The 23,546-nt window shown below is 39.1% G+C and overlaps 1 protein-coding gene and 1 long non-coding RNA gene across 3 annotated transcripts; both read left to right on the forward strand.

The window, feature by feature from the left end:
• Positions 1-8,526: 8,526 nt before the first annotated feature.
• LOC109416226 (platelet-activating factor acetylhydrolase IB subunit beta homolog) lies at positions 8,527-22,860 on the forward strand. 2 transcript variants are annotated; one of them, XM_029855058.2, is made up of 3 exons: positions 8,527-8,606; positions 8,731-9,278; positions 21,435-22,860. In XM_029855058.2, the coding sequence occupies exons 2-3, from the start codon at positions 8,883-8,885 to the stop codon at positions 21,714-21,716; spliced, it is 678 nt and encodes a 225-aa protein (XP_029710918.1). In that variant the 5' UTR covers positions 8,527-8,606; positions 8,731-8,882; the 3' UTR covers positions 21,717-22,860. The 2 variants fall into 2 exon arrangements, with proteins under 2 accessions (XP_029710918.1, XP_029710917.1); XM_029855057.2 differs by having other exon boundaries at positions 8,544-8,668.
• LOC134285031 (uncharacterized) lies at positions 10,597-17,630 on the forward strand. The gene is made up of 2 exons (XR_009996093.1): positions 10,597-16,761; positions 16,977-17,630. It is a non-coding gene; the product is annotated as an uncharacterized LOC134285031 (long non-coding RNA).
• Positions 22,861-23,546: the final 686 nt, after the last annotated feature.

Here is a 23,546-nt window from a genome sequence, read left to right on the forward strand (position 1 = left end):
CGACCAAACCGAAGGCTGTAACGTTTCAATCTAGTTTTGGTTTCATGTAATAATGATGTGTTCCTATTTTCGGAAATGAGCTTTTTTGAGCCATTTTTATAACCATGTTTCCATGTTTCCATGTTTCTGTGGCCCTTCTACCATTTTTCAAGAGAAACCTTCATATTTGTTTTTTTTTTTTCAAATATTTCTTTAAAACACATTTAATGGACTTCCTCGGAAATTTCTTTAGAAAAAAATAACTTGGAATTCCATTGGATTCCGGAGATCAATCGCGAATTCCTTCAGAAATTTCTCCAGGGATTCCTTCAGAAATCCTTTCGAAATATTTTGAAACTTTCCTTCATAAATTCTTCCATGGATTCCTTTGCGAAACTTGCAATGGCTGTTTTCAAGATTCCCCCATATACTTCTGGAAATATTTCATTAATTTCTTCCTAAAAAGCTTCTTGAGTTCCTTCAGACGTTCCTCCAAGAATTATTTCAGTGGTCGCTTCAGATATTCTTAAGGAGAAACTTCAGAGAATACAAATATGGCTGCCACAATGGCCGTCTTAGATCCCTACTCACGTTTTCAAGAGCACCAATCTTGAAAATTCGTAAACAAATACGCTTGATTTCGAAAAGCTGCCTCTTTTTACAAGTGAGCAAAGGCGCTGTCCATAAACCACGTGGTCATTTTTTGGAAGATTCCGAAGCCCCCGCCCGCGTGGTCTTTCGTTCATACAAAAAAAATGTATGGACCGTGGTCTTTGCCCGGACCCCCCCCCCCCTAAGGAGACCACGTGGTTTATGGATGGCCCCAAAGCCAGAATAAACAAGTGCAGCTTAGTTTGATGCTTCGTTCGTCAGATTTGTGCCTCTAAAGTTTGTATGCAACACTACAATGGGATTTCTTGATGTTTCACCTTAAATGCAGAAATCCTGCGAGGATTGTTTTAAAATAGTTCTGGGATTTTTTTGAGATTTTTTAAAGGATTCCCTTTCTCGGGCGTTTTTATCAAAAAATCTCGCAGTACTTCTAAGGGATTCATACAGCTCATCTTATCCAGGGAATTTTTCAGGAATTTCTTTAGGGATTGCAGCTTGGTTTTAATTGAAAATTCTCCACGGATTACTTCCAAGATGTTTGCATAATTTCTTTAGTTTTTCAAATTTCAACATGTTTTTTTTTACAGAAATTCACACAGAGAGTCCTTTATGAAATTCTACAGATTTTATTATGTATTTTCTTGGAAATTCTTCTGGACTGTTCTCAAACTTACCTTCAAGGATTTCTCTTCAGAGGAATCTTTTAGCAGTTCATTCAGATTTTTTTTCAGTTTTTTTTTTCAAGAATTTCTACATGATCTCTTTTAAAAAACATAGGATTTCTTTTGTTTCTAGACATTTTGTAAAACTGTTCCAAAAATGTGTCAAAAGATTTCTTTTGTTCTGAGTTCTGCCAAGGGCTTCCAAAGCAGTTTTGTTTTTTTTTCCAAGTTTTCCGCCATAAAAAAAAACTTTAGAAAGTACCGGCAAGTCTCGCCGTAAACCAAACCATATGTTATAAGATGCCAGGTGCTGTTGTTACAGTGCGTTTCAGGAAGGCTCTCCTCTGAGTTAGTCGTCAGATACAAGTGAAAGAATTGGTGATTGATTTCGTGTGGGTTGGTGTGTTCGTACGTCAGGAGTGTGTTTTGCGCGGTGGTTAGACTCGCTCGCAGAGTCAACCATGCTGATGGCAGCCCGTCGAAGCTGTCGTCGGTTGCTAGATGGTCGTCGTTTATAGTGAATTGCTTGCTCTCCGCGTGTAGTGAGCAATAGCGCTGCAACCTGCATGTCATGATTAAACTATCAAAGTGAATCCAGATCCAACGATACCTTCCCGACTAACAAACATTCCATCCTACAGCCTTTGATGGAGTCGCTGCGGTAAACAGAATAAAAACTCACTAGATTGCTTAGATTACTCATTTTCGACGTTTTGTCCCTAAGTCACCAGGGTGCCCTCCATAGTGTTTTGCCCTTACGGCGCTAACATAATAATTAGCTGCCCTTCTTGAGTCTCAAACTTGAGGCCAAAGAAGGGCGGAATTGGGCAGATATTTTTGATAAGTCTAAATTTTCACCTCTATGGTATCACATTATGCGATTAACACAGTGTATTCTGTGTATCCTCGCCATTTGCGTTTTCCAATCGATACCGATCTGGTTCTATTGCTACTGTTCTTTGTTTTTGTGCTGTGATTGTAGAAAGTTTGATCTGGCCTGGCTTGGTTAGTTGCTACGATTAGGATAGCTCAGACCAACCTTCAGCATTAGAGCAACCCAACATTAGAAGTGGAACTGAATTTATTTTTTTTTTTTCGCAGCACAGGCGAGTCTTGGGACGAGAAGAGAAGCTGTAGAAACGAGTATAATTTTCCAAGTCAATGGTCCGTTATGAGTGTTTTGCTTGCTGTAGACAGTGTACAATTTCTCGATTCTAAAGCACTTTACGACTTACGCTCGACTGAGAATATCGATGATAGTGTTATTATGTTATGTGAACAGTGTTGTATGTCAGCCGATTTCTGGTGTCATACGCGAAGAGAACCAAACTATCTAAAAAAAAGACCATACTTGACAAAAATGCCATTACCATTACTAACGAGAACATTTCACCCGAAGGACAATCCGCTTTCTGCTGATGTTGTGTGTTCATCCTATGCCTTCCCATATAAGGAGGCATATAGTAAATTGAATATGTTGGTCGATGTTCGGAGCAAACTCTGCCAGTTACAAGGCAATTCTTTCGAAATGAAGCAAGGAATGAAGATGAAGTCACTTTCCACGTGGTTGCACAACAGGTCGATCAGACACATACGGGCAGATAAGTAGGTTATGTAATCCGGAGTGCTTTGGTCGTTTTTCTTACACCTGTGAGTGCCAGCAAAGCGGAGTTTATTAGCTTCTCGCAGGATATGAGATGGATGGAAACAGTTTCAATTATCCTTAAAGAAGAGAAGTATAAGGAGAACCATAACAAGTCGTATATTTAATATCAATCTCGAAAAAAAAATAAGAAACGATAATCTTGTTTGAGAATTTTTTTTATTAAATCTCTAAAGGAACCCCCGGAGGAATTTTGAAAAATTTTTAGACGACCCTAGAAGAGTCGTTGAGAGAATTTCAGGAGAAATCCCTACAAATGCTTCAAGAGTTATCTCTAGCAGAATTCCAGGATAAATTTCTAGAGGAACCCGAAAAGAACTTACTGGAACGGAAGAAAGAACAGCGAAACAATATTCAAGTATACAAATGTCAGTGTATATACCGAGAAATAGACGTTACACTCTACTATCTTCTCATTGATTACTTTTTTAGCAGCTGATTCAAATATTCGGCAACTTGCGGCGCTGGCATCGTTTCTGCTACTGTTTGACGTTTGCTGACTACCGCCACCTAGTGTTTTGTAATGTAATATGTTTTAAGTGTTACGTCAGTTTTTCTGTGGTGTACATGTGCCTCGAATTTTATAAATCTTAATCTAAAACATTAATATTAGATGAAAATGGCGCCTGATACGTCAGAATGTTACTTAATTATGGAAGAAGCTTTTGATGCAATCGCTCGCCCACTACAAACAACGAATGTTGCGAGAATGGCGAAAAGCGTTGGACAATGGCTGCAAGGCACTGGTTCACGTTGGTTTATTGTTTACCATTTACTCGACGTAATTTTTGTGTCCTACTATATAAAGGCAACAGCAAATCAGATTATGAAATAATGATAAATTAGGGTATGTGTTCCATCATTAAGCTCACGCTCCCATATTCATCCTATTCGAAAACAAGCGATTACGGCACCGATTGATTCCGTTCTTTTTGTTTTTATGGGTGCTCCCTTCTAACAAAAAATACAAAAATAAGAAACAAAACAAACAGCGCTTCAATCCTTTGTTTTTCGTAAGATGAAAATGGGAGCCACATGCTTAAGAAGGGAACCAATACCCTAGGTGCTGTGAAGTTGAAAAGAAAATATTATTTTTTGTTTCGTTATAGACGCTCATTGAAATGCAGTACCTACTTACCTGTGGAATCTAGAAGAGCTTTATTTGTTTTATATGCACGTTAAGGCTAGTCACGCATCTGGAAAAGATAATACTGTATCATCATTCGAAAAACTTTCAGCTCAATGGAAGCCTCAGTCTACACAAAACACAACCACGCCTTCCAATAATGTGTTACCATGTGTTACCATTTTACGGCATCATTCATCTCCGAACAGCCAAATATTGTGCGTTTAGCACTAAATTGAATTCCGAAAAAACTTCATTGACTTCCGCTGCCTTTCCTATGCGTTAAACATAACGTCGGAAGTAGTGCGCTGTACAGTAAATTTGATTTTCTATACAGCGCACTACTTCCGACGTAATGTTTAACGCATAGAAAAGGCAGCGGAAGTCAATGAAGTTTTTTCGGAAACCAATTTAGTGCAAACGCCACAATAGCTGGAACAACTTCCAACGAGGGGTAAAACTTTTCTGTCTCTAATTAAATGCTGTTTGATGGAAGTGAAACGTCAGACCATGTGCTAGAGCTAGACGCTTTTTTGCGCGCTTGCCATAGCACCTCATTATCCTGCTCGGCCGAGTTCATCAGTCAGGTTGAGGTTGTGTTGCGAGGCCGAAAGTTCCCTCCGCTGGCTGTTGGAAGTTTATTTCGCACTTTGGAAAAAGTGTGATCGTACAACACTCGCAGCCCACACACACATCCGATTTCTATGGTGTTCTTTTATAGTCGTTTCTTTGATTTCGAAGAGAGTGCGAGAAAAAACCTGCTGAACAAGATAAGGAGTAATGAGGAGTTTAGAAGTTCCTAATAAGCTCACTTATAACAAGAATCGCTCGTTTGGAACTGATTTGTTCTGGGAAGTGAGGTACTGTACGTGGTTCTTGGGAAGCTCAGACATGCCCGTTTTGATGAAGTGGAAGTCTGACACCCACTTTTCACCCACCGCACTTCAACACCCCGATTATCCTTGCACGCAGAAGGGCAACAGATGTGCTCCACTGAATGGTACATAACGGACTAGCTAGAATGAAAGCCAGTTAGATACACTGATATGTTGTCACATGTCACATATGGTCCAGACCAGGGCAGAGCAGACACGTTCTTGTTTGTCTTCCCCTGGCACATTGTTGACGTTCATTTATTTATCACAGAGCGTACATCGCCCCATATAGCCCATATAGCCGAGGCGGTAAACGCACGGGTATTCAGCATGACCATGCTGAGGGTGACGGGTTCGATTCCCGGTCGGTCCAGGATCTTTTCGTAAAGGAAATTTCCTTGACTTCCTTGGGCATAGAGTATCTTCGTGCCTGCCACACGATATACACATGCAAAATGGTCTTTGGCAGAGGAAGCTCTCAGTTAATAACTGTGGAAGTGCTCATAGAACACTAAGCTGAGAAGCAGGCTTTGTCCCAGTGAGGACGTAACGCCAAGAAGAGGAGAGGAGTGCATCGACGTGCCATACCTCAGAGCAACGGGAAGGGGTAGGAATGTTCTGTTTGATCACTGTCGCGACATTTTACATTCTTGCAATCAATGATTGGGGGGTATCTGAGCCATGGAAATCTGTGCAGAAAAAACGCAGTATGCGTCATGGTCATTAAGAGGGTCAATGCTACTATTATTGTGATATGAGAGGAATGAGGTGAAAAAGCAGCACATATATCCATAGCTGGCGTGAGTATTCGACATGACATGCTGAGGGTGGTAACGAAAGATTTCTAGCCCCTAACCTCAAAAATATTGAGGAGGAGGTTAGCCGGTTGAAAAACAACAAAGCCACTGGAGCAGATCAAATACCAAGCGAGCTTCTAAAATACGATGGAGAAGCACTGATGACAGCACTACATAGGGTCATTACACAGATTTGAGAGGAAGAAGTGTTTCCGGAGGAATGGTTGCAAGGTATCGCCCCAGTCAACACACGATTGTATATGATGTTCAATAGGAGGTTAACGTGAAGGCGATATGCGTACATTTTACACGTGGTTAAATGGAAGCATGAGCGCATATGGCCTCCACTTTAGCATCCTATTCAACATCATATAAGGTTTGTATCCGCAAAAATCCGGACACAGAAACACGGCTGTAACTCTGCAATGGATTGATAAAATTGGCCAAAATTTTCACTGGAAACTCTTTGGTGTATATTTATTATTTGAGCAAAATTTGATCAGAAATGAACAGGAATTTTTAATGATATCCAGAATGGAATCTCTGAAAGATTTCATGCACGAGGTCGTGATGTCCTGTATTAATTCCAGGAAGAACTCCTGGGAAATTCTGAAAGATAACAGGAATTCTGAAGAAAACGCGTGATAAGTTTTTAAGAGAAACCTTAGAAAATCCCTCTGAAAAAAATGAAGAAATTCCAGAAGTAATTTTCAAATAAATCGTATAGCAGGATTTCCTAAACAAATCCTTAGAGTATTTTCAGAATAAATCCCTGGAGAAAAATCTGAAGGAACAAACTGAAGACGTTCAAAAGAAATCCTTGAAAAAAATTGCGGAGTAGTAATCCCTTGAGAAATTCTTCAAAAAACCTCATAAATAATTTTTGAAGTAATCACTGGAAAAACAACTGAAATCCTTGGAAAGTTTTATAATGGAATTCCTCTATTAATTCCTTGAGTAATAAAAGAACTCATGATGGAGCAATTCTAGAAGTAATTCAAGGAAGATTCTTTGAAGTATTCCTTGAAAAAGTATATTGAAGAATTTTGAAAATAATTCTTGAAGATTGTCTAAGAAATTCCTAAAAGAAGTTATGAAAAACGAGAAAACCCTCTAAGTTTTAATGAATCTTTGGAGAATTTTATAAAAAATCCCAAAAATCTTAAAAATGAGAATGCAATTTGAAGTGAAAATGTAAAGGAGTTTCTAAGGAAATGTATGGAAGATGTTATAAGTAGTCATTTATTTATAGTTTATTTTAAGTACCCTTTATCTAAAAAGAAGTCATTTTTTTTTCATTTTTAAAGGAGTCCCTTGAATTAATTTCTTTAGAATCCCTAGACGTTTTTTTTAGAAATTGCTCGAGAAATTTCTGAAGGAATCCGTGTAAGATTTTTCAATAAAAAAACAGAGTAGAGAGTCAAGAGTAGAATTTTGTAGGAATATCCCTGGGGCACTTTCTGACGAAATCAGTCAAAGAATTCTGCTGAAAATTTTCTAATGGAATCATTGGAAAAATTTCTAGAGCAACTATTTAAGAAATATTTGGAATAATTGTTAAAGAATTTTTTTGATAAATTTCTGAAGCAACTCATAGAATTTTTTTAAACGAATTCCTCGAGAAATTTTGAAAGAGTTCCTGCAGACAATTTATGAATGACTCTCTGTAATACTTTTTATAAGAATTTCAGCAGGAAATTTTAAAATTTTTCTTATATTATTTCAGCCATTCCATAGAAAAACGATATAGTGCAAATCCGATTGTCGTGAACCTTGGTTGGCTCGTAGTTCTTCGAAAATAATTAGACCCGTATTTTTTTTCATTTCGTCATTAGGGTGACCAATTTTCAGATAGGGTATTTCTAAAAATCAAGGTTTTTAAAAACATTTTTTTTTTCAAAAATCATAACTTTTGAACCAGTTAACCGATTTTAAACTTCTTTTTTTTTGTTTGAAATCTATTGAATTGTAGTTTTCAGTTAAATGCAGTGAATGGGCCAAATTGTGTTTTTGTCCAAAAAATATGCAAATATATTAGTTTTTTCACGTTTTCAAGGTCTCGGGACCAAAGGTGTACCATGGTTTTATATTTTTATCAAAAAATAAACAGGAAATTTGGTGAAAATTTGGAAAAAATCAGAAATGTATGTTTTTTTTAGTTTTTCAGATGATCGAATTAAAAACGGTTTGATGTACGGTGTTAGACTTTGGACGGACTACAAATTAAGTACCTATCAAGAAAAAAAATGTTAAATTTAAATTTATACGTTCAATATGTAGTCCGTCCAAAGTCTAACACCGTATATCAAACCGTTTTCAATTAGATTTCATAGATCCATTTTAAAATCTTACCCTGTGTTACAGGGATAGGGATTTTTCAAAACATCATCGTTTTTCTTCTTCTTCTTCTTCTTCTTCTTCTTCTTCATGCAACATCAAATCACCAATGGCCATTTCATAAGTTGGGTCTTATGGTAATCTTAAGTTTATTTGGCTCAGTGCATGTGTTATATCCTCGCAATAGTCCATTTTATGAGCCGATTTTATAAATGAAGTTTTGACAGGAGGTACCGTCACTACCATGTGAATATTTGTTAATACCATTATCAGAACTAATCTGCAAAGAAAACACACTCAGCAAAATCACCCGCTGATTCATTCACGATTGCCCTTCGAATTTGTTCCAGTGTTCCGCACAGTGTTTCCCCCTATCACACCCAGGTAGCGCAATGCACACCGAGAAGATTATTCCTCTTTTCGCACCCACCATTCGGTGTAATGCGCCGCGACCACCAGAGAAAGTTGTTGTTGTCAAAGCGAAGGTGGATGACAAGCCAGACAGACAGTCGGCGACGACGACGACGACGTCAAGAAAAAAAGTGCAAAAGAAAGGTTGTGCAGCTGCTGCCTGCTAGGGAAAAGTGCTTTTTTCTGGCCTCTTGTGTGTTGCAGCAGTTAAATTAGTGCTCATTTCCTCACCTTGTTGACCTTCCACTGATCGGTGCACTAATTTTAGGTCGAATTGCATCTTTGCTTCCCATCCCAGGCCGGTCGTGTGTTTACAAACGATTTTTTTTACGGCTGCAATTTTCCTGTTTTACATCCGAAGGGTGCTGCTGCTGCTGCTGCTGTTGTTGTTGTTGATCTCTGCGAGGTGGACGGCTCGAAATGACTGCGACTACGCTTCCCACGATCTGCAAAGACCTGGACGGTGACGATCGGTGGCTGAGTGTGCACAAGCGATTTGTGCAGGAATGCAAGGAGAAGGATCCGGACGTGATGTTCGTCGGGGACTGTATTCTGGAGTCGCTGCAGTTCACCGAGTACTGGAACAGTCACTTTGTGCCGATGCATTGTTTGAATTTTAGCATACGAAACGACCGGATACAGAATGTGCTCTGGAGGCTGCAGAATGGGGAGCTGGAAAATGTTAGACCTAAGGCGATTGTGCTGCACGTTGGGACGAACAACATTAGCGATAGTGCTGAGGAGGTGGTCGAGGGGCTGCTGGAATTGGTGAAGACGATTCGGGGCAAGCTGCCGGATGTGTACATAGTGATTCCGGTGAGTAACGAACACGGTTGGGATTTTGACTTTGGATAACGTCTTTCGGCAACATATGGGGGTACAATTTCGAAAACAAAAATTTAGCATATAATGAAAAGTGATTCGATTTTGACCGCTGAAAACTCAACCAATACATGCTGGATTTCTATAATTTTAACATCAATGAATCGAACATTTACCTATGCCTCGATACCAATAGAGCAACTTTGAGTGCTGAGAGTGACGATTTTGATTCCCGGTCGGTCCAGGAGCTTTTCGTTGAGTTTCTTAGGCTTTGATACTCTGCAAAGATCGTGCCTGCCACACGATATACACATACAACATGGCAATTAGCAGAGGAAGCTCTCAGTTAATAACTGTGGAAGTGGAAGATCAAATTTCTTGATGAATTTTTAGTATAACTGTGGATAATATACGGTAAATATAACTTGCGTTGATCATCCGCTGCAGAAAAAAGTTACGTTTTGTTGATTTTCCATTAAGAAAACGTGTTGTTGTACTCTACAAAATCATTGTTTTAAAATGCCCAGTGAAAACAGCTGAATACCGGACATGTAATGAATTGCTGTTTTCTAGGTATATTGAATAGTTGTTTTGAAAAGTAATATGAGTTTTCTTGTTTTTTTCTATGCTATTTTGCATGAAAAACTTATTTATTCGAGCAGTAGTCAAGGGGTGGATCACTCTTGAAACATCTGATGTATCAACATTTTTTATTGCATTCAAATGCATTTCAATGCATTCATTTATTAATTAAGTAAATTGACAACCCATGGCTTGCTACAATGATTGATTCTTGTCAGTTGTCAGTTTCGAACAACAAATGAGTTTCAAATATGCTGTCTACGTCTAGCTTAAATAGCGATACAATTTACTTTCGCTGTCCGAAGATCTGGTGGTATCGCGGGACAGGTGGAACAGACGCGAGGTACCAGGCGGAGGTAACAGGCGATCAATCGTGGTCCGGAGTCGATCCGGCACTTTGGCGAAACAGCTACCGGAGGGTCGAGGAGCAGCGTTGCCCGCAAACCGTTGGCGGAATAGCGTCTTACGTCCAATGTTGGTAAAAACTCAAATTCTCAAATCTCATGGTTGAGTTGTTTCACGCGCGATTCTTGACTCGCCAAAATCACCGCTGAAAAAATCATACATGAGTTGACTCGCGATTTCACTCATTGCTTTATTTCTTGGTGTTCTCATTATTTACATAAAATTTTTTATGATTATATGATAGAAAAAAAGCAAATCTAGCGTACAATAATATTGAATGCCGTTCAAATTGATTTGGATTCGTTTTACAAGCGAATGAGATTTCGGAGCTTGACTCGTGAGAGCGAGATGTTGCATGAAAATCTCGCGCGTGAGAAAATGATTCAGAATCGCGCGCGAGTTTGCTCACGCTGGAGCGGTTCATGAGTCTGCTTTGAGTGTGATTTTACCAACACTGCTTACGTCAGCTCCGCGTGTCGTTCTACACGGGGGTTCCTGACACGGTCCGGCGGTCGATGAATTCTGGTGGGACGAACGGGTCGACGATGCGGCTACTTAATGCTGACCTTGAACGAGAGTGGGATTACCGGTGGCGGTGGCTTGATGAGGGTTACTGCAGCACGTCGCGAAATGTTCCTTAGCTAGCGGGTGCTTCAGTCTAATCCGTCAACAGCACAAATCGTAACACCTCGCCCACAAGCCCTCAACTGCACGGATGGGATTGCGAATAACAAAACCGTTTACGTCCATGTTCTACAATCAAGTCAATATATTTCTCGAATTCTTTACATCTGATCACTTATGACTAAAACTCAGTGAGTCCCAGCCTGGGAGTGTTGTTGAGATTTCCGAAAGCAGGGTTTCGATACCTGCTATTACAACACTCTCGTCATACTCAGTGCTTCCGCTGGCTTCCACCCACATCGCCACCCGCTGCAGGTGACTACTGGACTCTCCACACCTTCATTGCGCGTTGGCGTGCCGTGGCGCAAACCAGTCCAACAGTCGCGTTCCATCCATAATCAGAGCTGATCCTGCAAAATTTTCCGTGTTATAAAGTTTGTCGACCTTTGGTAAATAGAATTTTACTCACGATTTCGGTCCAAGTTTTCTGTATCCAAATTGACAAATATAGAATGCATCACAACAATTTTTTTCAAAATCTTTGACATTCGCGTATTTCAATGCTAAGTCGATGGAAAAACATAAAAATGCATTTGTATACATTAAATGCAAATCGAATGCACATTCAAAGAGTGATCCGCCCCTTGGCAGTAGTACAAATCATTCATTGTGAGGGTGACTTTGGCCCATATAAAAGCAATGCAATCAGTACGAGAACCCTACAAATGTGAATTAAAACAACTGAGAGTATTCACTTTATTTTATGCATAAAACGGTGCTTGTTTTAGAAATTAATGTGAGATTCATATGCGAATCAAAAATGCACGCATATCTGTTTCTAGGTTGATGATTAGGAAATATTACTTTCGTCTTTTGAGAGAGCCAGTTTGAGTTATATCTAAGTGATACACACTTATTCTTTATTTAGGAGTTCGGTAGTTTTTTCAACTGGACTCCAACTGTAAATTACGAAAAAAGCGACAGTTCAGTGTTTTTGACTAACGAATTCTGACCTTCGGTGAATGAACATCACATTTTACTGGCTCCAGTAGAATCAAGTACCGAACCCACAGTAATGTTGATAATTTACCGAATAAAGGAAAAGTCAGTAAAAACAAAGTACCGACTTTCAGTAGCTTTTGTTGGTTTACTGAGTTTTCCCTCAAACGGAACATAAACAGCGCTTTCAAGCAGCTGTCAAATAACAATTGCATCACCAGGCTCCGGCAACGGCTGAATCATTTGTTCCTTTGCTTACCGGAATTTTCACTACTTTTGGCTGGAAAAATGAGCAATTGCTGCGTCTTCGATAAACTGGGTAAGTAAGAATTATCAGCGACTATTTTGCATATCTGCCTCGGCGGTTGTGTATTTAATGTTACATTCTGCCGTCGGAAACAAACCACATCTTGCTCCGCCAAGTTCAGACACAGGGCAAATTTTGTCTGATAGCCGCTGATTTTTCTTTTTATCCAGTGCTGTGGCAGGACAGATTCTCATGGCCACAGCGTTCCGATGTATAACTATTGATGCATGCACTGATGATTAACCCAAAATGGGTAATGGAAAAATCAAGGGAAACATAGATAGTTTGAATCCCGATGAGCTGGGTGCTGGAAGTAAATAAACAAATGCTGAAAAAGTCGGTAAAAAATCCCTGAAAATTTTACTGACTTTTTCGGTAATGTTTGACAAATAAGAAATTTTTCAAAATACCTACTTTTCGGTAATGGAAAAAGTTACCGAGTAGTCAGCAGTTCAAAAACCCAGTAAAAAAGTACCGACGTCGGTAATTGATATTAGCTGTGTAGCAGATGTATTGCAACGGATCATTGATCTTAATGATTGTGATCAAATTTTCACGTTTGTTTGTCTGTGATGTTATTTTAAAGTGACTATACACTGATAGGTGGTGCGCAAGCATCTATATACAGGGGATGGCCAAAATGTTTGGGATAGGCAACTTTTTTTCTCCCATAAAAAAATTCAACATGCTATAACTTTTCATAGAGTGCATCAAAAAATCTCAAATTTTGATTGTTTATCAACCTGTTATATGTGCATCATTTGTACAAATTTGGACTCGATTGAATAATTTTTCGCGAAGTTAGAACCGTTCGGGTAAAACACTATTTTTTGGACAACTCATTTTTGAGCTGTTATATCTCGGAAACCAGTGAACCGAATTGAATGAATTTTTTAACGTTTATCAATAATGTATTGATACTTAATACAACGTTATAAAATGTTATATTTTCTCACGATGAATTAAGTTATACCGGGTTGAAATTTTTACCTATATAGAGGAAAATAAGTCAAATTTACAATACAACACAAAAATTACTAAATGTGTTATTTATTTAATCTAAATAGGCTCTAATAAGTCTGATTAATGATAACTTGAGAACAGAAGCGGAAAATTTTTGGGCATAAACACTCAAATTTATTGACATTGACGTAAATGCATTTGAACAACGCAGATTTATGATATTTACTGAAAGATGTTGAACATTCACAATCAAATGAGCATGTCGAATAACATTTGTAGAGATTGTACTGTTATAAAGGAAATTTGAACACCCCTAAAATATTTTTTATTAAATTATCTGAAACTTTAAGATTTGGACAAGAGATTGGTAAAATAATTTTGAAAATCGATTAAGTCATCGCTGAGATATAGCCAATTGAAAATTTAATTGCAACCAGGGATGCCACATATACAGATTTTTCTGTAATCATGCAGATTTTCTCGTAGCTTTTCATACAGAATTCTGTATACCAATATTACAGATTTTTGAAAATTATACAGAATATACAGATTTTCCAGAAACTTACAGAATTTCAAACAGATTTTCCACGAAATATTACAGATTTCATACAGATTTTTGGCAAAAAATGGTGATACAGATTAAAAAGATTTTTGAAAGGCAAAATACAGATTTAAATGTGGCAACACTGATTGCAACTAACCACTGTTCCGGGAGCGCTAGGGATGTTCATGTTTTTTCTTTAGGCTTTCGATGTGCATTCAGTTATCTTAAACTATATTCATTTGAATCACTAAGATTTATGATGTTTACTGAAATATTTTGAACGTTTACAATCAAATGGGCACGCCCAAAAAAAATTGTATCAGTTGCACTTTTCTATAGGGAATTTGAACATCCCTAGAATGATTTCTGTTCAGTTATCTAAAACGTTAGGATTCGGACAAGAGATACATAAAAAAATGAAAATCGGTTGAGCCATCGCTGAGATATAGTCATTTGAAGATTGAGTTACAACTAATTTTCGATCACGGGGCTCCGCGTAACTTTTTTGATCTCGTAAGTAACTTTTTTGATATGTAAGTTCTACATGAAGTTCTACAGTGCGTCCTGCAACGGCTTCGTGGCACGAGCCGGTATATGCAAGGATAAGGACGGAAGCCTCCAGACGGACGGGCGTGAGGTGATTGAAAAGTGGAAGCAGCACTTCGATCAGCATCTGAATGGCGTGGAGAACGTAGGCAACTGAGGAAACGACGACGCCAGTGCAGCGGAGGACGGAAATGAACCAACTCCCACGCTGAGGGAAGTTAAGGATGCCATTCACCAGCTCAAAACCAACAAAGCAGCAGGTAACGATGGTATCGCAGCTGAACTCACCAAGATGGGCCCAGAAAATTTGGCCACCTGTCTGCATCGGCTGATAGTCAGGATCTGGGAAACCGAACAGCTACCGGAGGAGTGGAAGGAAGGGGTAATCTGCCCCATTCACAAGAAAGGCGACCATTTGGAATATGAGAACTTCAGGGCGAAAACCATTTCGAATGCCGCCTACAAAGTGCTATCCCAGAACATCTTCCGCTGTCTATCACCTTAAGTAGATTAGTTCGTGGGAAGTTGTCAAGCTGGTTTCAGCGACGGCCGGTCGACAATGGACCAGATCTTCACCGTACGGCAAATGCTCCATATATGCCGTGCATATCAGGTCCCAACGCATCACCTGTTCATCGACTTCAATTCGGCATACGTCAGTATCGGCCGCACAGAGCTATGGAAAATCATGGACTAGAACAGCTTTCCCGGGAAGCTTACCAGTCTGATAAGAGCAATGATGGACGGGGTGCAAAACAGCATAAGGATTTCGGGTGAATTATCCAGTTCATTCGAACCTCGCTGGGGACTGCGACAAGGTAATGGACTTTCCTGCCTAATATTCAACATCGCCCTCGAAGGTGTTATGCGACGAGCCGGGCGCAACAGCCGGGGAATAATTTTCACAAAATCCGTTCAATTTGTGTGCTTTGCGGACGACATGGATATTATTGCCAGAACATTTGGAACGGTGGCAGAGCTGTACACCCGCCTGACACACGAAGCAGCAAAGGTCGGACTGGTGGTAAATGCCTCAAAAACAAAGTACATGCTGATAGGTGGAACCGACGTGGTGTATTGACGGAACTGACGTCCGAGTATTGATGTGCTTACCGCAATATCCGGTCTAGTTGTCACGGCTAAATACAATAAACCGCCGATGAGGCTCTGATACATCTCGTTGTTCAGCAGCCTGTCTCACTCCTCCTTTTGTTGGATATAGCCAGACTCCATTGGAATTCTGGAACATTCTGCTTCTTGCATTCCAAACCGTTCTGCCAGTTGCCGGATGTATGCAGTTTGGTTAAGGTAGTAGTTGTTTCCACGCTTCTCGATCTCTATTCCGAGGTCCTGAAGCGATTTTCGAGGTTGAGAAACGAGAGCTTGTGACTGGCATCAAAACTCAACCCTGTGGAATCGAAGCGGTTTGCGAGTGCTGCGTCGAGGGATAGATAACCCGAAATCCTTTTCCCAAGAAGGCCATACAAAATCAAAACCGATCATGGATCTGGTGCATAGCGACCATAATGGGTAGTACGCTGATCGCAAGAAATTTCTTGGCCTATCTCGATGCGTGAAAATTCAGGCAAGGAATCGCTCAAGAAATAATAAAGCGTCGCTTTATTCCGGAACCTTGTTTTAAATGGGCTAAATGTATTTTCATACTTGTGCGTCTTGAGCAACGAACAAAGTTGAAGCCGAAAGCGAAGAAGATGACGTTTGTTGGATGCTCTCCACAGCACAAAGGATACCGAATGATTGATTTGAAGACCAATACACGGAGAAACGAAATAACTCAAAACTGAGATTAAAAGAACTTAAAATTAAGTACTCTGCCAACACTATTGAATTGAGTACAATTTTGTTCTTGTTGTTGGATACTTTTAACTTAAAGTTAAAGTTAAACTTAAAGGCACCTTTACTCAAATCTGGGTTACCGATATTTGTGGCAAAATCTGGGTAAACGGTACCCAGCTCCTCCGGGGCCTTTATTTTGTTAATTTATTTTCAATTAAGATTTTTAATTAAAAGCTCCCAACTTCCATGTGATGTTCACTTACCTGATGCAGGAAAACAGTTCCCCGGTATAATTTAACTGTTTTCCCACCTTTTATCGGCATATTTTTTTGCGAAAACATTCATAATTTGCAGCGTTCTCTTGACCGCTGCCATTTTCTTAAGCCGGAAAATGACAAAGTGCCGATTACCCAGATCTTTACCCAGATTCAACGAATCTGGGTTTTCGCGTTACTCGGATTTTGACAACTGCTAACAACATAAAAATCCGGGTCAAATCGACCCAGTCGATGGGTAGTTTCAGATTAGCGTGTATGGCGCAAATACTTAGCTTTGAGTAAATTTGGAGTTGATAATTTTGTTTTTTTTTTCGCTTCGAAAGTATCCAAAATTAGGTGTTGTTGCTATACACGATTTTGGGTGAAAATTTTTATCTGCGCCATGTTGATTTCAAGTTTGATACTTGGTGATCGTTTTGTCTGTTAATTTCGGTAAGTTCCCTCACAGGCCCGTGCACAGAAGTGGCGCCAAGGGAGGGGTTTTTCCCAATTTCGCCAAAAGGCGGAGGGGCGCCTAGTGTATGAAACGTCGATAATGGGGAGGGTTAAACCCCCAAAACCCCCCCCCCCCCCCCTTGTGCACGGGCTTGTTCCCTCATAAATATAATAATTTTATGTATTTTCAGCCTTTTTTTTATCATTTTCAGGAATCTTTCGTTACCAAAAATGAGCCAAACGAAAAGCACGCCCCATTTCCTGGAACATTCCTGGACTTACACTTCGAACTACTTGAAAAGGAAATGGTCACCTATTCTTTCACTTTTTTAATCACAGATAAGATCCAAGCAATTTTCTTTCCGAGGGTTTCGGATTTTTAAAAAAGACTGCACATCATGACAGTTGAGTCAAGACTAATTTTATTTCCACAGAAAATTAATATCGATCACACGATCGGTTCTACTTAGTAACTACCCTTTGGACCTACGCACTGTTTCTGCTAACCTAAGCACTCAACGTTCGCGACTCGGTGCACTGACCGGTGTGCTGTCCGGGTCGCGTTTCCTTTATGGTGGACGACCGTGGTTTGGTGCTAACTTCCATACTGCATTTATTAATTCAACGTAATACTGATGTTTTTCATCATTATCATCACAAACAGAACATTCGACTGATTTCCCGTTCGCTTCCCGCGCGAGTTCCGATGATGCAAACTCGGATGCAAAATGATCACCAAACGCGACCGCTGCCGTAACCTAGATCCGGATGGCGTATGCACCAGGCGAGAATATTTGTTAATAATATGTCATGTTAATTTTAAAATGGGTGAAGAAAAATAAAATTTAAACCTCGTTTGAAACCTATACGTGCATTATATTAATTACAAGAAATTTTCAAATTTTCGTAAAAATTTCTATTCATAAAAACCTAGCTTTGAATACTTTTTATCCAAAATCCACTATTCTCATAACACTTACTTTTTACTCAAAACAGGGTCTTGGTGAAACAACTCAAATTTGAGTTCTTCCAAAATAACTCAAATTTGACTGGTTTTACTTAGCTGTCAAGCTGAGTGAAAAAGACTTAATTTTGAGTTGTTTCGTTTCCCCGTGTAACATTGTGATAAGCCGAGATGTGAGGAACCTATCGGATGATGAGCCGGAAATGTTTGTTGCATCAGAGGAAGCTACAGTCGAGTATGAGTTCCGATACAGCGTTGTGCAGGATGTAACAGAACAACAGTTGGAAAATCTAGTTGACGATAATGAAGAACCAGAGGTCGATGGAAACGAAGATGACGATGAAAGCGAAGACTCCAATGTTTCCATTCAGAAGCAGCCCGAGGTCAGACGCTCAGGACGGAACACCAAAGGAGTTGCACCACAGCGGTTCCACGTGGAAATGCTGAAGGATGTTTCCTCGTTCGAACAGTCAGGAGAACCTGGATCATACCAAGATGCTGTGAGCGGTTGGGAGCGTGAGCAGTGGAAGGCTGCTATCAAGGAGGAACTAGACTCTCACGAAGAAAACGGAACCTGGGAGTTAGTCGACCTGCCACCGGGAGTTAAGCCAGTTGATTGCCGGTGGATTTTCAAGAAGAAACGTGTTGCAACAGGAAAGGTTACGCGATACAAGTCCGTCTTGTTGCACAAGGTTTCACGCAAGTATGCGGACAGGATTTCGATAAAGTTTTTGCGCCTGTGGTTAAGCAGGCAACGCTCCGTGTTCTTTTAACGATTGCTGCAAGAAAAAAATGTCCTTTTGAAACACATCGACATCAAGACTGCCTATTTGTACGGTACGCTTGACGAGCAGAACTTCATGCGAGTTCCGCCTGGAGTCGAAGCTGCTGGGAAGAAAACTGGATGCCTGCTGAAGAGAAGTATTTACGGCTTGAAACAATCGGCGAGGATGTGGAATCAACGGATAGACAGCACTCTGAAGAAGATGGCATTCAAGTTGTCAGATGCAGACCCCTGTTTGTATGTCCGAACAAGAAGAGGCAAGACTTCTTTCATTTTGCTTTACGTGGATGATATGCTGGTGGCGTACTCAAACCAGAAGGAGTACGAAGAAATTTCGACGTTGTTAGGAAGAGAATTCAACCTGACGGAACTGGGCGAATAACCTCTTGGCATAATACACGTCTGTACGTAATGGGGGTTGACAAACTAATGAACAATTTATTACTACATAATAACATCTATTACTATGCTTACAGTATCATGGCGAAAAAATCTTGTTTCAGTGTTATCATGAATATAATGTTGAATTAAAAAAATGATTGAATGATCTGTTTTAAGTTTCAACTGAGTTCCCTCCAAAAATTCTTTTAGGTATAATTCTGAAACAAAATCAGGGGTTTATTTTTTCAAAATACCCTTAGACATTTAGCAAAAAATAATTAAAAGATTTCCTTTAGAAGTATCTCCCGAAGTTCTTCCTAGGTTTGCTTCAGAGCACCATCTAGGAATCCCTTCGGAATTGTGTTAAGGATTTATTCGAGAATTACCCCAGTACTTTTATCTGCATATTCTGCACGAATTTCAATAGATTTTTCTTTCCAAGGTTTATTTTAGAAATTTCTCAATGGTGTCCTGTAGTGATCCCTTTAAGGATTTTTTTTTCCAAAAACACTTCAAGGAATTTGTTCTTGTTTTCCTTCAATTTTTTTCTTTGAAATCTTTTATGAATTCCTCCAGCGCTATATCAAAAAGTTCCTCCAGGTCCCTGGGAAATTCCTCCAGGAACACCCCCAAAAATTATTACAGGAAATTCAATCCAGGAAATTTTCAAAAATTTCATCTTAGAATTTTGAGAGGTATCTATCACTAGAGATTATAGTTTATTGCATTTCTAACTGGACTGCGACAGAGTGCGGAATCTTAAATAAAAGTGCGATATTGCATCAAATCGTTCTGGTGTCTTCACCGCACTTATTCATCATGAGCTAATGAATAAGTGCGGTGAAGACTCCGAAACGATCTGACACCAAATCGCACTTTTATTTGAGATTCCGCACTTCCTCGTCGCACTATTAACTGCGCAATGCGCAATATTTTGATTTTTTTTTTTTCAGAGGATCCTTAATAGTAGTTTACGCAACAAGGTGCAGAATGACGATTTTTACAGCACGAGTCGTACATTTATCCAACGAGGCTTGCCGAGTTGGATAATTACGACGAGTGCTGTAAAAATCGAGTTCTGCACCGAGTTGCGTACAACGTTTTTTTGCAAGTTCATAAATTACCGCTTGAGGATAGTTTATAACAAAACTTTTGCATCAAACTGCACACTGATGATCATAGTTATGTTTAAGAAAATCTGATCATAGCAGGTTATACTGTGCAATTGTCACAATTTTTCAAAACTGCGTCCAGAAAGCATCAAGAAGTTGATCAAAACTGAAAACAGTGCTGTAATGGTTCATTACGCAACGCAAATCAGTGCTGTAATGAACCATTATTAAATCACTGTTAGTTTGGTGTGGGAAAGTAGGCTTTTTCCTGTCAGATTTGCGTGAGGTAAAACAGCCTATTACGATCAGAAATTGCAAAAAAAAAAAAAAATTCCAGTATTTTTGTGTGTGTGTTTTTTTTTTTTAAAGCACTGCTGTAGAACTTCATATAATCTGACAGAATAATTGGATTCCCAGGAGATATTTCTGAAGCAACTGCAATACCATTCCAAACGGGAATCATATAAAAATGTTTCAGTAACCTCGGTAACTCTTCTTTCTAAATCCTGTATAAATCTCTGGACAAGTTTTTAAATAATCTCTACGAAATGAAATTCCTGAATAAATCATTGGAGTTGTTGGCCTTTTAAGAAACTTCTGGTGGATTTCCTATAAGAATGTATATGGAAAAAATGTGAATAATTTCCCCCCTTAAATCCATTAGGGTAGCGCACCACTTGGGTAGCGGCTGGTATTTTGGGCACTCCTCGCTTTAACTCAGTCAATTCCAAAACAATTGACTTGAAATTTTGTACAAGGCTAGATATTATACGTATCTCATCGCGTTCCAAAAATTGTGTCAATTGATTCAGAATTGACTGAGTTATAGCAGAAAAGTGCCCAAAATAGGACCCCTGCCTAGATGGTTCAACTTCCCTATTTGAATTATTGGGGGATTTTCCTTAATATTACCCGGAGAAAATTGTTAAATCGTAATCTTAGGAAGAAAGCCTGATAAAACTCTATAAAATTCTATAGACATTCCTGGAAAAATCTCATGACAAATTGTCAAAGAATTTCTGTAGAAGTTTTTGGAACTATGTATTTCTGGAGAAATTTCTGAACTTTGTAAAGCATTCGAGTAAAAATACCTAAAGGTATTTTTGGAAGTAATTCTGGAGGAATACCAGGGGGAACTCCTGAAGCAATCTATGTATGAGTTTCTGCATTAATCTCATCACTGAAAAAAAAATATTAAATGTACTTCGGGAAGAATTCCTGGAGACATATCTGCTAAAAATTTTAAGAGTCTCTGGAGAAATTTCGGAAGAAAAGTCTGTACTAGTCCGTGAAAAAAATATCTGTACGCATTCATTTTCTGAAGAAAGCGCTGGGGGGTTCCTAGTCTAATCTTGATGAAGGGCAGTTAGGAATGATAGGGAAACAAAAGAAAGCAAAATGGCTTCTTACAATAATTTTTCATTTTCAGACCCTCCTTCCACGTGGTCACCAGCCGAACGCCCTCCGAGACAAGACCGGTGCCGTCAACCAGCTGCTCAAGGAACGCCTCGTCGGCATGAATAAGGTGCAGATCGTTTGCGTCGACTCGGGCCTGATACAGAGCGATGGGACCATCAGCCATCACGACATGTTCGACTACCTGAATCTGACCAACGTCGGCTGCAAGAAGGTTTTCGAACCCGTTTGGGACCTGCTGCAACAGATACTGACCGAAAACGAGAAGGAACGTGATCTTACTCCGTCGGAGTGAATGCGAGCGAGAGTCAATTGTTGGTTGGCATGGCAGCGGCGGCGCGGTGGTAGAGCTGTGCGTCATTCCCACACTTATACATTCTTAGGGTCCCCTTTTTAGGTTTATTTGTTTTGTTTCGTTCGCTGCTAGAGAAGTAGGCATACAGTTTAAATAATCACATAAATTGCACATTCCCATTGATTACGGTAGAAAGGCTTGTAGAAATGCGTTGATTTCCGCTAGGTTTATGAATGTATTTCATACTGATTAATATTTTTACTCACAATGATATTATTTATTACACGTTTTCTATATTAACTAGGCTTACTGCTAGCTTTATACCGAAAAGGTCAAAGATTTTTTCTTTAGAAATATAATTAGATATATTGATTGTGTATTAAAAAAAAGCTTCCAATAAGTTCTGCTGATTCCAAGAAAATACCGTACTAGGCTAGTGGTTAGGATTCCAATACCCATTCCGTAGACTGTCTTCTTAATAAAGTAGTGATTTGTCAAAACATTCCACCTTACCTCACAAAATAACACATACAAAAACGAAGAAACGAATATTTCCACGAGTGAAACACCTAGAATATACTATGATCTCAACTTTGATGAACTGAAATCTACGGCAAAATACAAATCTTATCTAAAATGGTTGCATGTTTTACAGTACATAAAAAATACATTCTAACGTTAAATCTACAACTATTGAGCAGGACTATTTTTTTTTTTGAAGAATGATTGAAAAGACTATAAACAGGACTTGATCAAGCTAAAAACTCAGATCGAATTGGAATCTTAGTCTAAAGATTTCAGATTTCTGGTGCAGTGCACGATTCGCCCGTGCTTTTCGAATATGTTTTATATATTATGATTACATTTTACTCAACCTTATACTGGATAATAGACATACACACACATATTACGTTCAACAGCAAAATTGTCATCCGGGTCGGAACTCGACATCGGATTGTAGGTATTCCAAAGATTATGATTTGACGATACTGATGCCTAAACAAGGGAGAATGAAAAAAAAAAATGTCCGTACTTTGTTAGTTCATTCCGAACAGGCACGGAAGACGTTTTGGATGTGTGAAAGACAACCCCCAAAAATGACTAGATGGAAATAAAGATGCTGTGCAGTTAATTTGCTATTGAATGGACGGGTTGTTTTACTGGGATGGAAGAAAAGAACTCCAAAATCGCTCCAATGCATAGTTCTTTCTAGTCTATAAGCCTAAACAACTGTAACAACAATGAACAAGGTGGTAAAATCTATTTTAAAAAAACTAACAGCACATCAATTTTAGTTTATGAAGCACCATGCTTCTCCATCCGTTTTGATAAGAGAAGCTGCAAAGAAAGACATCAACGCCATATCAAGCCACGAACCATCTTCAGAAAAAATAAAACGATCCATAGCGTGGATGTTGCAGTTTTATTATATTAGAATCAGCTATCGCATAAAGCAAGTCTTGAAAAGTCGTAAGTGGTCTTGGACCGCTGTAATGTGAGCTGACGGCTCCACGTCCAATCCAAAATCACAAATAGAGTAAAGTGGGGCAAAAGTTCGAGTGGGGCAAGAGTTTCTTTTGAAGTTTTTGAGCTAAATTCAAATTATTTCTTTTGGGTGTCAAGGTTGTTCGAACCTTTTATGAAAAAGAGTCTTTCACTCCAAAAATTATGAAAATTGATCAATATTTCGAGAAGTTATGACAAAATTTTGGTTTTTGATCAAAAAATTGTAACAAGCAATGGCCCTTCCAACGCATGGAATGAAATTTTAATGAAATCGAATTCGATATTTTATTTTGGGGCGTAACTAGGTATATTTTGAAGATGCTC

This window comes from Aedes albopictus, chromosome 1 (genome assembly GCF_035046485.1).
Source record: "Aedes albopictus strain Foshan chromosome 1, AalbF5, whole genome shotgun sequence".
In the NCBI taxonomy this organism is placed as follows: domain Eukaryota; kingdom Metazoa; phylum Arthropoda; class Insecta; order Diptera; family Culicidae; genus Aedes; species Aedes albopictus.

Bases quoted from the DNA above. Each gene is read 5' to 3' on its own strand.
- LOC109416226 (XM_029855058.2), top strand. From the start codon at position 8,883: ATGACTGCGACTACGCTTCCCACGATCTGCAAAGACCTGGACGGTGAC. The intron at 9,279-21,434 runs GTGAGTAACGAA...TTTCATTTTCAG, and splicing joins ATGTGTACATAGTGATTCCG to ACCCTCCTTCCACGTGGTCA.